This window comes from Haplochromis burtoni, unplaced genomic scaffold (genome assembly GCF_018398535.1).
Source record: "Haplochromis burtoni strain Fernald_Lab_line unplaced genomic scaffold, NCSU_Asbu1 Contig_117, whole genome shotgun sequence".
NCBI classification, from domain to species: Eukaryota; Metazoa; Chordata; class Actinopteri; order Cichliformes; family Cichlidae; genus Haplochromis; species Haplochromis burtoni.
Window position 1 is genome coordinate 1,314,977 of NW_024582478.1, and position 14,498 is coordinate 1,329,474.

The following is a 14,498-nucleotide window of genomic DNA, read 5'->3' on the forward strand; positions in this document are numbered from 1 at the left end:
GGGAGGCCAGGAGGAGGAGGGGGAGGCCAGGAGGAGGAGAGGGAGGCCAGGAGGAGAGGGAGGCCAGGAGGAGGGAGGAGGCCAGGAGGAGGGGGAGGCCAGGAGGAGGGGGAGGCCAGGAGGACACCCGCCGTTTTTTATCTTTCCTCTGGGTTTGCATCATCGATTGAAGATGACAGCGTGCCGTTATCACTGTGAGCTGTTTGGTCTTTGTGTTCTTCCACACTGAGTGAAATTGAGTGGGGACTGACTCAGTCTGAACTCTGTCAGAGCTTCAGACACCGTCAGAAACCGTCACATTTGCTGAGGTCTGCAGCAGCGGTCCCCAACCCGCAGGCCCCGCCCCCTCTGTGAGTCGTTTGGTGCCGGCCCGCGAGAGTTGAGAGGTGTGACATTTATGGTTTTCAGGGTTTTTATCGTTAACTCGGTTTCCCTGGGTCTTTTCCCGTGTTGTAGTTGTGTCTTATTTTGAAAGAAATATTTACATGTTACCATAGCGACCAGAGAGCATTAAGGGGCAGAGAGGAGGATGTTACCCTCAGTGTTGTTGGTGCGTTTCAGGAGGACGCTGCTAATAAAGTTACACAGTGTTTATTATTATATTTACAGAATACCACAGCTCATGTCTCGGTCGTATCATTTTATTTTGTTGTAATTATCCACGACACCTTCAAGGCCGGTCCGTGAAAATATTGTCTGACATTAAACTGTCTGTGGCTCAAAAAAGGTTGGGGACCGCTGCTGTACATCCTGTAGTTTGGTTTCTGGAGGGCGGACGTCTGCGCTGTAAATGAAGCGTGAGAGTGACACATCTGAGGCATGTGACCTGAAACTCTGGCTCGTGCTTTCTCAGCCGGCTCAGTGCAGGAGCTGTGTCTCGGTCCTCGCTGACGTCTCACCGTATTTGTCCCCGTGCAACTTCATCCACTTCCCAAAAATGAAAATCAGTTGAGGAATCAACACTTGGACACTGGAGGTGATCCACTTCCTGTTGCAGAGGCGCAAGTACAAGGGTACATAACAGGACCTAATCACAGATAGTGTGAAACAGGTTTGCCTTGTTTTTAGCCGCCTGATGGGGTGTAATGTGCTACAGCTGCCAGAAGGTGGAGGTAATGCACCTGGAAGCTGCTTGTATGCTGCTCACTGTGTGTTTGTACAGAGAGAGATTCAATAATGGAGCACTGAGGTCACTGAAAAAACCAAAGAGGACTACAGCCAGCGTTTTATGCCAAACATTAAATTAAAGCTTGAGAGCGAACAGCGCCGTGTTTGTGTGTGGTGGAAGTGAATACAACAATCTGTGGCTGTGAGAGCAGTATGGTTTTCCCCGGGTTCATGCTGACACTCACTCTGTTCCCAGGAGACAGAGGAGATCCTGGCGGACACGCTGAAGGTGGAGGTTTTCCGTCAGACGATAGCGGAGCAGGTCCTCGTCGGCTCGTACTGCGCGTTCAGCAACCAGGGAGGCCTCGTCCACCCGAAGACGTCGATAGAAGATCAGGACGAGCTGTCGTCGCTGCTGCAGGTGCCCCTGGTGGTGAGTGCAGCCCGCACGCCGTCACGTGAACTCGACGGTACGAGACGCATTGTAATTTTTCTCACCGGCTTCCTGTTCAGGCGGGCACGGTGAACCGGGGCAGCGAGGTCATCGCGGCGGGGATGGTGGTCAACGACTGGAGCGCGTTCTGCGGCCTGGACACGACCAGCACGGAGCTGTCGGTCATCGAGAGCGTGTTCAGACTCGGTGACACGGCGCAGCCCTCCGCCATCGCCACCAGCATGAGGGACTCGCTGATCGACAGGTAACGCACAAACACACCTGTACTCACACGACAGCGAGGGCTGGTCCTGCACGCTTGAAGCAGGATCACTGCCTGCAGCTGTTCCTGCCTCTGAGGGACAGTAACTCTGATTCTGGAGCTCGCAGGTGGAAATGAGGTGACGTGTAAACCTTGTAGTCTGACCTTCCTCCTCTCTGCTCTGTTTCCCATCAGCATGGCGTAGACCTGCCTCCCGTTTGCCATCGAGGAGCTCTGCTGCCTGAAGCTCTGCCGCCGGACTTCATTTCTGCACCTCACACTTCTCCTTCCACACAACACGACTCCCTTTAACTCCAACAGCCTCCTTCTGTTTCTCCTTCCGTACTTCCAACACCTTTTTCCCGGGTAGAGTAAAACATCCTGGCACCTGAAACGGTTTCACAGGACCGGGGACGGGCAGAGAGGGAAATAATGCAGAAATAATAACCCTGTGGTTACACAGTGACGATGTGCACCTGTGCTGGATGTGATTATTGACCCTGATGCTTCGGGTACAGAACGGCTCGATTAGTCTCTTAAAGTCAGTCAGAACACATTTGTATGACGTGTTTCTGTGCACTTACTCTGAAATGATTTCTGACGGTAACAATGAGAGCGCAGTGTAATTAGCAAACACAGGAAACGCTCCTGCAGAGATGGATGTTCTTCCTCAGACTGTGTGACGAGACAAACTAGACATGGAGGAAGTTTCTTAATGTCTTGTGTGTCTTGTATAAAAAATAAAGCCCATCATCTTTTTATCTGTTTGCTGCTTTTTCTGTTTCTCCTTTCAAAAACTCACAGTGAGGATTGACCTCACAGCTGCAAAACCTCCATAAGAGGTTTGTTGGAAGCCGGAGATGATGTGCAGCTCCTGGAGTGCATGGAAGTAAGATTGTTTTAGAGGGCAAAGCTCCAAGAAGTCGAAGCTTTTCCCTCTAAAACGAATCTGGTGACCCTCAGGAGGGACTCCACCCTCAGTTTGGACAAAATTGTCTAACAGGAAATGAGGGCGAGATTTTATTTCTGCACAATGATTGCTTCTGTTTTTTTAATACTTGGACTCACTACAACACACGAAGGTTTCTCAACAATGTTTGCAGATTTTTTCTTTCCTTCTCTAAAGTTTTCGGGAGTTTCGGTGAATTCTGACCTGAGGTGTTTACACCTGCAGCAGCAGACTGTCCAGCCTGAACCCTCAGAGCAGCTCGTTGTTCTATGATACGTTTCTATTTTGTAGAGGTTCACACATTCACCTGATTCAATCCCAGGAGGAGCATCTGGTGTAAAAATCTGCTGCATCAAACATGGAGCCCCCTGCTGTGGTGACCCTTTGTAGCCCTTTCAGCACGTCTAATGAAGCCATGCACAGCGTTCCCTTTATAATATGAAAACTGTGAGTGGGAGGACCTCGAAGTGCAGACAGGTTAGTTTTTCCCAGCTTTTTTGAGCCTCTGGGAATGTTCACAGTATGAGGCCAAATTCTGACTCTGGTGGGAACTTCCCTCTGTACAGAGCCCCCTGCAGGCTTGATGGTGACATCTTGAGCAGTTTATTATCATTATCAGTAGTTTGCTGTTACTTAGAGATGTTGTGTTTTTCCACTCGTCTCTTTAGTTGTGCAGATGGTTTCATGAGGTTTGTACCTGCAGCTCATGTGTGAGAGGATGAATGTTACAAACACTTTTTCAGCCAAACAAAATGTTTCAGACGATTCTGTTGCGTCACTCCTAAAGGTGTCAGGTTTCTTGAAGTTCATCTGACGATGTCAGTGTTTCACAGAAGCTGCTCTGAAGTCAAACTAAGTGGTCCTAATCAGCACCATGACATCACAGCTGTGTCGCTGGAAGATGTAAATAGGGCTGGGCTATATCATACCGTTCACGGTAATACCGGTGTAATTTTGGGCAACGATAGGAAAATGAAATATCGCGATAGAATATGGGTAAAAAGCGCATGCGCAGTGCCTTGTTTACATACGCACATTGCGGCGACGCAGAATAAGAAGAGCGAAAGCGGATCATAAAATGAAACTATTTTTAATTTTATTAGTAATATAAACATACAAACAAAATGCACCATATATTACAGATTCAGAGAATAGATATTTCTTACATATTAGCAACTTTCATACATAGTGAAAATAAAATATAAAGATGGGGTCACATAATTTAACAGGTTATTAACTCACTAAATCAAAATCTTCCATAAAGGAAACAAAAAAGCAGCCTTTTTCTTTTGAACTAAAGTCAAAGATTTAACCAACAGGTTTAAGTCGTTTTTCCAGTAAGCTTCGTAAAATGAAACCGATGAACCAGAACTGGTTTGTAAAAAAGCTGCAGCTTCACTGGTGTGGAACTGGTTTAGCTTTCGTCCGTCAGACACACAACGAAGCACTATTTTTGGTAGCGCGTGCTAGCGGGCCGGTATTACCGTATTGTTTGGAAAATACGGCGCACTTAAAATCAATCCTTTGATTTTTCTGAAAGTCGACAGAGCCCCTTATAATCCCGTGTGTCTTATGTATGAACTCTGGTTGTGTTTACTGACCTCGAAACGATTTTATGTGCACGGCGCTCGAAAATCTGTCAGATGTTTCAGTACGACTTTGCTGAGCTACGAAGCCGCACAGCTTGATGGATTGTCGGAGCATTACGGCATCGTAGGCGGAGCCTCGCGGAGTGATACGTACTGCGCTTCAACATAATGTTACAGTGTTGTGTGTGTATAACCTCTTTTTAAGTTCTGTGGATGTTATACATGGTTATGCTGAGGATGTGTCGGCCAGTTTCCACTGAAATGCCTTTTGGTTAAACTGTCAGCGAGGAATTTGCACTGTTAAATTTTTATATAACTTTAATGCAGATAAAAAAAACAGCTGCTTGTTTAAGTGAAAATACATTGATGGTTTTTTGCACTAATAAAGTTGTGGAGTTGTAAAGTATTTTGTCTGGTGTCAATTATATTGTCAGTTATATCGTTATCGCTAATTTTTAAATGTATATCGTGATAAATATTTTTGGACATATCGCCCTGCTCTAGATGTAAACATCGCTTTAAAGGAGGCTCTGAAGCGAGGAGGGCACCACAGCGACTCATCTGCCTCCACCTCCTCCTGTCTCAGCTCATCCATCGCACTGACCCTCTGCATGTCCTCCTTCACTACATCCACGAACCTCCTCTGAACAGCTCCACCCTCTCCAAACCATCACAGCAGGTCTCAGCACCATCTTCTAAAACTTCCTTTTCACTCTTGCTCCTCTCCTTCTGTCACAAATAACCCCTGATACTTTTGTGGACTTTTCTTTGGCTTTTAGAAATCTGGTACAAAGCAAAGACAGCACATCTCTCCTGTCTGAGCTCAGCTGCTTTGACTGACTGTAAAATAGACAATATGTGTTTTAAAGCCTCAGTTTGGTGCATCAGCTCCATTAAATACCACAGGGTCGCTCTGCTGTTGTCCCCAGACTCTGGAATGGTCCAACAATTAAGTCAAAGCAGGTGGAAACAGGTGTTGAGGAACTTAAAATGACAGAGGTGAAACATGGTTTTTGTCCTTTGTGGATGCTTTCTTGAGGATGGGTGGGAGTCAGACGTGTCAGGATTACTTGACTATTAAGGGTAACTTTCCACAGCTGTGACAGGTTTAATTATAAACGGTGCTTCTGTGTAAATAGTCAGTGGCTGCTGAGCCAGGAGACAAGAACAGAGCTTCACGAGATGAAGTGAACTGTAAAAATCAGACAAAGGATGTAAAAAGTAGAGTTCAGTGTCTGACGAAGGAGTGGAGGATGAGTAGTCCTGCTGATACCAAACCAGAGTCAGAGTAAACACAGTCAGACGACAGAGTACTGATGTTTCTGCCAGAAAGCAAAGAAAGCTTCTCAGGCTACTTCAGGTGAAACACAGACTTCACAGCACGAAAGCAGCGAGATGGTTTCAACACCCGCACAAGACGAGCCTCCAAACGAGACCAGAACTGAACTTTGAGCTGAGTCAGCACAGGCTGGAACAAAGCAGGGAGGTGCAGCATGTTTTCAGACACTGCTGCTGGACGAGCCGCAGTCCTTGGCCTGAAAGCTGCACGTAGTTCGACACTGATCCAAAGCACGCAGCCGAGTCGACCCTTCAGTCGCTGGATCTCAGTACGATGGAGACAAGCCAGGACCTGCAGGCGAGTTCTCCCACCTGAGAAACTGATGCACAACTATCGCACAAACCTTTGAAGGGGGGTCGTCTCATCATTTATTGCTACAGTCAGGTCCACAGTTTGGTGTCCAAAAACAGTTTCTATAGTCTTGCCTCTGAACACCATCGCAGTCAGCAGACGTCTGAAAGCGACTTCACACAACAAAGCAGAAAAAAGCCGAGTCATCATTTTAAAGGCAACTTTTTATTTATTTATTGGCAAATAATTTGAATTAGGTTGTAGCAACGCATCTATGTACACCCTCAGTACAGTGACAACGTCAGAAAGCCTAAAGAAACACACACTCTGTAATACAGCTCGATTATACGATCCTTTAAACGAACACGGGTCTTTTTTTTTTTCAGTTTCAAACATATTTTCACTTACTTTCAGTTTTTGGTTTGGGAGACATCAAAAAGGACTAAATGGAAACAATACAATCACATCCAGAGCTTAAAATCAACAAACATTTATAAAAAAAGGAAAGTAAAACATGCAGGTTCGTAGTGCAGAACTTTTTTTGTCAGTGAATTCCTGTTAAAGACGGAAACGAGGAGCAGATACAAAAGAGAGTTGTTATACAGCAATTACTAAAAAAACCTACACCAAGTCTTTTTTATATATTTGTATTAATCGATGTGCAAAAGAAGCTCATTCAGATCCTACATTAAATACATTTATTATGTGAATGCTACCGTGGTGTTCTTACAGGGAGGAGGCGCCGCCGCAGCGCCTCAGCGTGTCAAAATAAAAGCATAACAGCCTCCCGCCGTGTCGTCCCTCCCGTCAAACACACCCTACTCTTGAGTGTCTTCGGGACCTCGCGCCGTTGTGCTTACGGGGTCGTGAATGAAGACAGACGATATGAACGGCGAGTGTTTTTCAGCGTTAGTGTCAGGAGAAATATTGCACATGGAAAATTACTGTGAATGCTAACAGCTCGATGAGGATCACAGTAATCTTGAGCCCGATTGTCAGCCGATGGTTGGCCAGCGTTGGCGCGCGCTGAGCTTCGGCTGACAGGAAACAAACTGGGAGCTACAAACACAAACTAAACTACGTTTCAAACAACAAAAAAACAGATTCAAAATGAGTTTAAAAAGGAAAAAATGAAACTTCTCAGACACTAATCTTCTAGCTTACAAATCTGCTGATGCACTGATCAGCTTTGACTCCTTCAGGCTACACCCTGACCTCCGCCTGCCTGGTTTCAAGTTTGATACGTGTGTAGCGTAACGGAGGAAAAACCGATCGGTTAATCAATCACGCATCATCGAGACATCGTTTAAAAACTTCTTTATCACTAGTCGGTTTGTGTCACCCTTTCAAAATAAGAGAACTCAGCCTGTGGGGGGCCAACAGAAGAAGGGAGGAAAATCCGATCGGATTTTTTTTGAAGGAGACACAGGATATTCTCTGGGTTTCGGAGCTACTGACTGACCAAAGTGAAGAAGGTGCTCGACTACGACAGAGAGAAAGAGAGGGGGGTGGTGGAGAAAAGGCGCTGCTGGAGGCGGAGTTTCTGGTCGTCCGCCCTTTCTTCTCTCACAGCACCCGAGGACGTCCCCGCTCTCCCTCCCTAGCAGCGGCCGAAGGTCTCCTGCGAGGCGTAGACCATGTAGAGGAAGCCGTCCTCGTCTCTCTCCTGCTCGTAGATCTCAGAGATGGACGTAGACACCGACACCATGCTGTGCTGGTTGACCAGCAGGAAGAAGGCCTGCGTGGGGTTCAGCTGCAGTCGGCGCCTGGAGGAGGGAGGAGGGAGGATTATGGTGCTACAGGATCGCCAACACTCAGTTTGTTATGACAGAGGTACGACAGACGAATCAGGGCAGGTCACAGATTTACAAAAAAAGGAAAAAGTTTCAGACGTTAAAGGAAACGTCAACAGTCAGCGCAACTTTTCAAGGCTGAATTATGAGCGTTTACAGTGAAGTGGAAAATTTATCCACCCATCACTTCACTTTAAAGGTCAAGCTGGAGATAAGATCAGTTATCTGAACTCCTGCAACTGACATATCCTTCAGCCCTCAGTGGGTGTGGCTTCACCTCTGCAGCAGGAATAGAAGTGAAACTGGGAGATGAAATGATCTCTGCGGGTTTTCCAACACTCGACTGTTTTTTCCAGCTGTGGCAGCGCCTCCTCCTGCTGCTGCTTCATAGAGACTGAGGGTTCAGAGGGTCGTACTACGGAGCGCGGTGCTGAGGTCAGAGATTTCTGTTTCATGAAAGCGGCTCTCCTTTCACCTGGCTAAATCACCATGGTAACTGATGCTGAGCACACCACCTGGTCAGCAGCAGGTTGTGTTCATAGTTTGGGTTCCTGACATGATGTACGAGGCACCGCCGTATAAAACATCTACATTCTTGCCTCTGAACTACACGACCACAGCCGCCGGGCATAAAGCGCACACTTTAATCCCCGCCTTCCTCTCCCATCCACTCGCCTAAAATCACTTAGAATTGATTGAGAAGTCGATCACGTGAGTCCTGAGAAGGTCCAGGATGAGCGAGCGCATTTTTCTAAAGGTCTTACATCGGCCGCCCGGCTCTCTGCGTATTGATTTTAATATCCTTTTATGTTCGTTTAGAGCTTTTAATCAACAAGCAGCAGCCGATTCACCGAAGGCTGAACCACAGATCACTTTCACCATCGATTCATCCGCTGATTATTTTTAAGATTTATTTTGTCCATAAAAGTCTCCAGTTAGTGAATTATTACTCAAACTTGCTGGTTATCATTTCCAAGACTCTTTAATCAAAAAACCTGCACATACTGAGTCTGCATCAGGAGCAGCTTCACACACCTGAGCTGCAGGTAATCAGCTGTTATCTCTTATCTGTGGCTTCTGGCTCTTTGATGAACCCATCTGACACTTCTGACTTTGTTCTGCTCGGTCCTTCGCACAGCTTCGCATCACACATGAAGTGTTTCACCAGCAGAGCTTTTAGGCTGCAGACTCTTATTTTGAAAATTAACAGGCTATATGCTGTTCCTGTGTTGGACCTGTCGTCATCTGCGGGGCTTCGGGCAGCACAACATTACAGTGAAATGAAGAGCCGTTGTTTCCTGAGCAGAGTCTCAGAGGAGATCGTCGAGGACCTCCCCGCTGCACCAAACCCCTACAGCGCCCCCCTTGGGTGGTGGGCCCACTGGGGTGCACCAAGCCTTCTTTAGGCTAAGCCCAGCTGTGGCTCCAGGGTGAGATCCTGGTGACCTTGTCCTGGGTGGAGTACACTGCACGCTTGATATTTTAGTCATCACAGGATCTCACACCGCGGCTGAGACAAACGTGTGCTGAGAGCGCCCAGCACTGAACTGAACCCTGCTTCATTACAGAAACTCTGACGGAGCTTTTTCTAAACACTGAGGATGTTGAATCGAGGAACACTTCTGCATTATCATTTTTCACCTCCCTCCTCTTTCATTTTCCACCCTCAGCCTTCACTTTAGAGGCCAACGCTTTCATCTTGTACAAACTCCAGCACGCTGACCATCTGTAAATCCACTGGTGCACGACAGACCTACAGCTAATTCACTCTTATGGCTGATTGACATTAAAAAGATCTTATTTCTGCCTCCTCAGCATTTGGATGATAATTATTACCAGTGGCCTCACAAACCACAGATATATTATGGTTTATTATATGTCTTTACTGCTGGACTGTAAATTTTTTAATTTATTGGCCCATTATTCTGTGAACAGAATGAGCCTCTCCTCCTCATCAGGCAAACTGAACTGTGCCAGATCCACCGACCTGAAACTGCAGTAAATGTATTTTAAACACTACAGACTACAATGCACGCTCACTGACAGCTGCACACATGGCAGCTAATAACCTGCAGTGCTGATGCTGGTGCAGCTCTGCTTACCTGATGATTTTGACCAGCTCGCTCATGTTGACGTGGTCCGGTACCAGGAACTTGGTCTTGTCCAAAACGGGTAACTGTTTCTCTCCCTTATACCGTTCAATGATCACCTGCAGGCACAAAACACACAGACGAGTGTCACTAAGACAAAACCTGCCCTACAAACATAGACTGTATACAAAAGATGCACACGGCCACCATGAAGTCTCTGATTGGTTTAAGTTCTGCTCTGTAGGCTTGATTTTAGCATTTTAGCTGCTGCCATGTTCTTTAAAACTACACATGACTGTATTTGAACTGAACCTCAGACTTCTTCTAGTCTAAGCATGTCGGACATTTTAACGTGTTCTTTCTAATGGCCAGCAGAGGGCGACTCCCCTGTTTGTCGCGCTTGCTAGCCTCAAGTCTGTCTAAAGAAAACACAATGTTCATTTTGTAAACAACAGTTGCACTTCGCTTGCAGACAGTAAAGATGGAAAACACTCTGCTTTGAAGTTTCAGAAATAGGACTCAACAACAGGTCACATGATGTTAATCATGTCCATCTTTTATGTACAGTCTGTGGTTGAAACCTGATTTTCTGGGAGTCTGTGAGCTGTAAGACTTTGAGGTAATTATTTAAAGTCACATCTGAAATTTTAGCTCACAAAGACAAAATTAACTAAACTTGATTTCAGATTAAAACCTGTTCTGGGAAATATGATCTAAATCTTTAAATATAATCTCTGACTGGAAGACATTTTTAGTACAAGGTCAACTGTGGACCGAAGCATCACATCGATCGCTCTGAAGTGGAGACTGGTTTGATTCGCTGCTTTCAGACACTGCACCCTCTGCTTCCTGCACTCCGGTAACCTGCGGTTCATCCCAGTGGAATCATCTTTATTTCCACTAACAAAGCTCAGTGAAGTGTGGTGTGATGCAGTGTGAAGCAGCTTACGGGGATCTTGTTGGGGTGCTGCTCGCGGATCTGCTGGACCTCTTTGCACCGGTCAGCTGTGGAGAAAAGACACAAATGGTCACAAAAACAGAAAGTTAATTTCTTGTTCAGTCGAACCAGGAACCATCCTCGCTCTTATTTTGAAAGTCCAGCCAATGACAACCAGCTAACTCTGACTTCATGTCTGCTTCCCTACAGTGAGGCTGGACGTGTGGGTGTTGCCTCGAGTCCTGTAATCAGACAAACTCCAGCTCTACCAGCTGGTGATGGCAGCCATCCGTCACCTCTGTAGGGTCAGTTTAACCAGAACCTGCTTCATGTGCCGCTGCGCTGAGCTCACCAAGGATACTGTGGCCATGATGGTGAGTTCATCAGCGGGGCAGCTGGTTCCTGCTCTGTTGTGCTCCAGGATTCTCCTGGCTCAGTATGAGCTTTTATGAATGCACTGCACACATAAGCACGAATTCATTTATTATCTAATAGAATGTGACTTTGTGGAAAACACTGGATATTTTCATTATCTGTATTATTTAAAGTTCTCTCTTCTCCAGATGGAGACTGAGTTTGTGTTTTGTCAGAAAATCCACAAGACGTGACAAATGTTGCGTTCCAGATGAGGGAAAAATGGAACCGCAGCTCTACAAGGCTACAAGTTTGTGTCCTCGCTGCATCCCTGTTGTGTACTCTAACCTCCTGCTTCCTCGCCATATTGTAACGTTTCATTTCTAGTGTGATGTGTGAATGCATTCAGAGATCACAGAGCTGTTTAGTGCAGTGCAGAGAGCCATTCCCCCACACAGCTGCAACACTGGGAGACAACGAACCAGCGACTGAAAGATCATTTTAGTCGGTTTTCAGGTAAAGACTCCTTAAAGCTTCTTAAAAGTGATGAAAAAAAATGACATGAGAGTAAACTAGGTGTAGTCAGAGAGGATCTGTTTAACCACGTGGTTAATTAGCATCAGTCTCTTTGGCTTCTTCTTTCACATTAAGTCTCTTTTATTTTCGAGGCAGAGCTCTGGCGTTTGCATCTCTTCACAGCTTTGCATATTATTATTATGTTAAACGTCTCCTTTAATGCCCACAGGCTTTCCTTTCAGTACCCATTTCAAGCTTTGCAATGTTTTTTTCTTTTTTTACTGCCTCACTATCTAATTTTACAGCATGCTGCCCTCTCTGAACCTCCTACTGGCCTATTTCAGAAAAACTGCTTTTCCTTTTTCAAATACCGGCCGGGTTCAAAGCTCAGGTGGCTCAGAGCAGCAGCAGCTGAGTGTGAATGGCTCCTTTGTTTCAGTGTGGAGGTGTTTATTGGAAGCCAGCTACAGTCCTGCTCCAGGTTCTGCAAGATCACCTGTCTTTAGTTTGAATGTAAATATTCGTCCTCACTTGGCTCCTGGAGAGAGTTACACCTCTAAGATCAGGCTTCACATTTTCCTTTCTGATCAGCTTTATGAAGTTAGGGCTGGATCAGGTGACCCCGAACAATCAGCCTCGACTATACTTTTCACGTCCACGAGGACACAAGTGCAAAAAATTTTGGTATCAGACGGTGATGGTTGATTTTTTGTGATCGTGAAGACTCGTCCACAGAGAATTTGCATTACAATGCACCAACTACCATGCACCCCAGGCAGCGGCACAACAGGAATAATTACTCAGCCGTTGTGCTTCCAGCTGTCCGTGTCGGCAACTGAATACAAACCAAGGCTGAAGTCTGTCTTTATTAATCACATCTTCTTCTTTCTTCTTCTACCATCAAATTTCAGGAAGAGGATGCTGAAATAATGATACACCCTTTTCTTAATGGCTAGCAGAGGGCGACTCATCTGGTCGCAGATTTGCAGAGGTCCATGGGAAAACGGCCTGCTCCCTTGCTGTGACCTCAGTAAACTCTTTCCTGTTGATAGGCTCAATCCAAACAAGATGGCGGCGGGGCAAACGCTCAGCTCAGGGCTTCATAACAGGATTTATGATGCTGCAGTCGCGACGCCCGTCTTCAGTAATGTTTACACTGAAATCTTAGTCGTCCGAGAGCGACTCTTTAATGAAGCGTTTAAATATTTGCTGAGTGACTTTTTTGAAAACATTATTGTATCTGCTGCAATGAACAGACGACTGGCTGTTCTCTCTTCTGTGGTTTGCTTTGCCTTCCATCAAAAGGTGGAGGCAGATGGCTGCTTCTCCCTGAGAATGGTATCTTCCTGTTAAATGGGTGTTCATTCTCCCCACTGTCGCCATGTGCAGTTCACAGGAGATCCTCTGATTGTTGGGGTTCTGGGGGTGTTTACCCTAACATGAACTGGTGCTATATGAATAAAAGTGAACTGGAAAGCGTATTATAGTAACTCCAAGTGTGGTAAACATGTCCCCTGTTGTGTAACACTTCTGTAATGTGTGTCAGTGTGACACAATTCAAACAGCTGCTAAACAAACAGCACGCACAGGTCTACGAGAGCGGCTGAAAGCAGGTTATAAGCACAGAGCGGTGAATGCAGCGTTTCTTGCATCTCTGCTTCTCTGTAAATGGAAAGATTATGCAACGAGCCGGACTCCGGGCTCCTCCCTGCCCGGCTCTGGGGGGCTGTCTCTCGACCTCATATTTCAACATAAATCGCTGAACACGTGTGTTGGGATAATGTGTCAGCACATGTTGTTTTTCCTTTCAGCAAACACAGACCAGTGAGGTGATCCGGCCGTGTAAACGGAGGCCTAGCTGGCTGCGAGCTAGCCGGACAGTGACCCAGATGGCCCTTTAACACCTCTCGGCCCGGAGGCTGCTGCCTCACACAGTAAAAACGGGATTTTCACCTTTGATTCGCGACTAAAGAAATACTCGGTTAGCCTACCCACCCTAGCTCCCGGACACTTGTAGCAGCTACAGTAACACAGCACCGACACCCTTTCACTGCACTTTAAATACAAAGAGCTGAGCTAGGCGGCTAACGGGCTAGCAGCTCAGCGGCTGTTTGCAGGCACTTAAGCCAGCTAAATAACACCATCCCCGGGGCTTTCTTACCAAATGTCCTCCTTTGTTTGAAGGGTCTGTCGGACGGCATCTCGGTCCCGGTTATTAAACAGTTATACACAAATGAATAACGCAGTAGTTACAGCCAACAGCGCAGGTCCGTCTCTTCGGTTCGAGTCTCTGGTTCGTCTGAAGCCAAAACAGCTCCGGACAAACAAAGACAGTAAACCGAGCCTCTGACGTCACCCGCTGCATTTAAAGGGGCCGTGCATCGATCCCTGAACCCAGAGAGCAGCTTTGCATTCACGTTAACAGAAGTGCAAAGTTTAACTAGTTATACAAACCAGCCCGTGATTCACACGGTGCTTTAGAGTTTAACGCGACACAGCAGTGTTTTCATTTTGTACTGAGAGGAAATGACGAAAGGTTCGTGAATCAGCTGTAATGTCAGGCTGTGTTTTGCTTCAGCAGGGGCGTTCCTAGGTTTGTTTTAGAGGAGGTGGGGGGATGGGGTGTCTCAGTGATCTCTGATGGTTTTGTTTGTGTTCATAGACATTTTCATATACTTTTCATCAGCTGTGTTGATTTTATCCATTATCCTCCATCTACACTCAACAAAAATATAAACGCAACACCTTTGTTACTGCTCCTATTCCCCATGGGATGGACGTACAGACCTAAAATTCATTCCAGATACACAATATAACCATCCCTCCCAAACAGTGGTC

At 46.2% G+C, this 14,498-nt stretch overlaps 2 protein-coding genes across 2 annotated transcripts in view; one reads left to right on the forward strand and one right to left on the reverse strand.

Annotated features, from left to right (window-relative positions):
- The window catches only part of eif6 (eukaryotic translation initiation factor 6), a 5,102-nt gene extending 2,539 nt beyond the window's left edge, over positions 1-2,563 (forward strand). The window contains exons 5-7 of the mRNA XM_005928924.2: positions 1,364-1,540; positions 1,621-1,805; positions 1,998-2,563. Coding sequence (XP_005928986.1) covers positions 1,364-1,540; positions 1,621-1,805; positions 1,998-2,007 — 372 coding nt within the window. The 3' untranslated portion in view covers positions 2,008-2,563. The remainder of the gene's footprint in view (positions 1-1,363; positions 1,541-1,620; positions 1,806-1,997) is intronic.
- Positions 2,564-6,176: 3,613 nt separating this feature from the next.
- Positions 6,177-14,002, reverse strand: map1lc3a (microtubule-associated protein 1 light chain 3 alpha). Its single transcript, XM_005928923.2, has 4 exons — positions 13,822-14,002; positions 10,803-10,858; positions 9,866-9,972; positions 6,177-7,736 (listed from the first exon to the last, which is right to left on the reverse strand). Exons 1-4 carry the CDS (start codon positions 13,859-13,861, stop codon positions 7,571-7,573), a joined length of 369 nt encoding a protein of 122 aa, XP_005928985.1. The 5' UTR covers positions 13,862-14,002; the 3' UTR covers positions 6,177-7,570.
- Positions 14,003-14,498: the final 496 nt, after the last annotated feature.

Coding starts and splice junctions, on each gene's coding strand:
- map1lc3a (XM_005928923.2), bottom strand. CDS start 13,861: ATGCCGTCCGACAGACCCTTCAAACAAAGGAGGACATTTG. Junction 10,859..13,821: donor CAAACAAAGGAGGACATTTG/GTAAGAAAGCCC, acceptor TTTTCTCCACAG/CTGACCGGTGCAAAGAGGTC. Junction 7,737..9,865: donor GAGCTGGTCAAAATCATCAG/GTAAGCAGAGCT, acceptor TCCCTCCTCCAG/GCGCCGACTGCAGCTGAACC.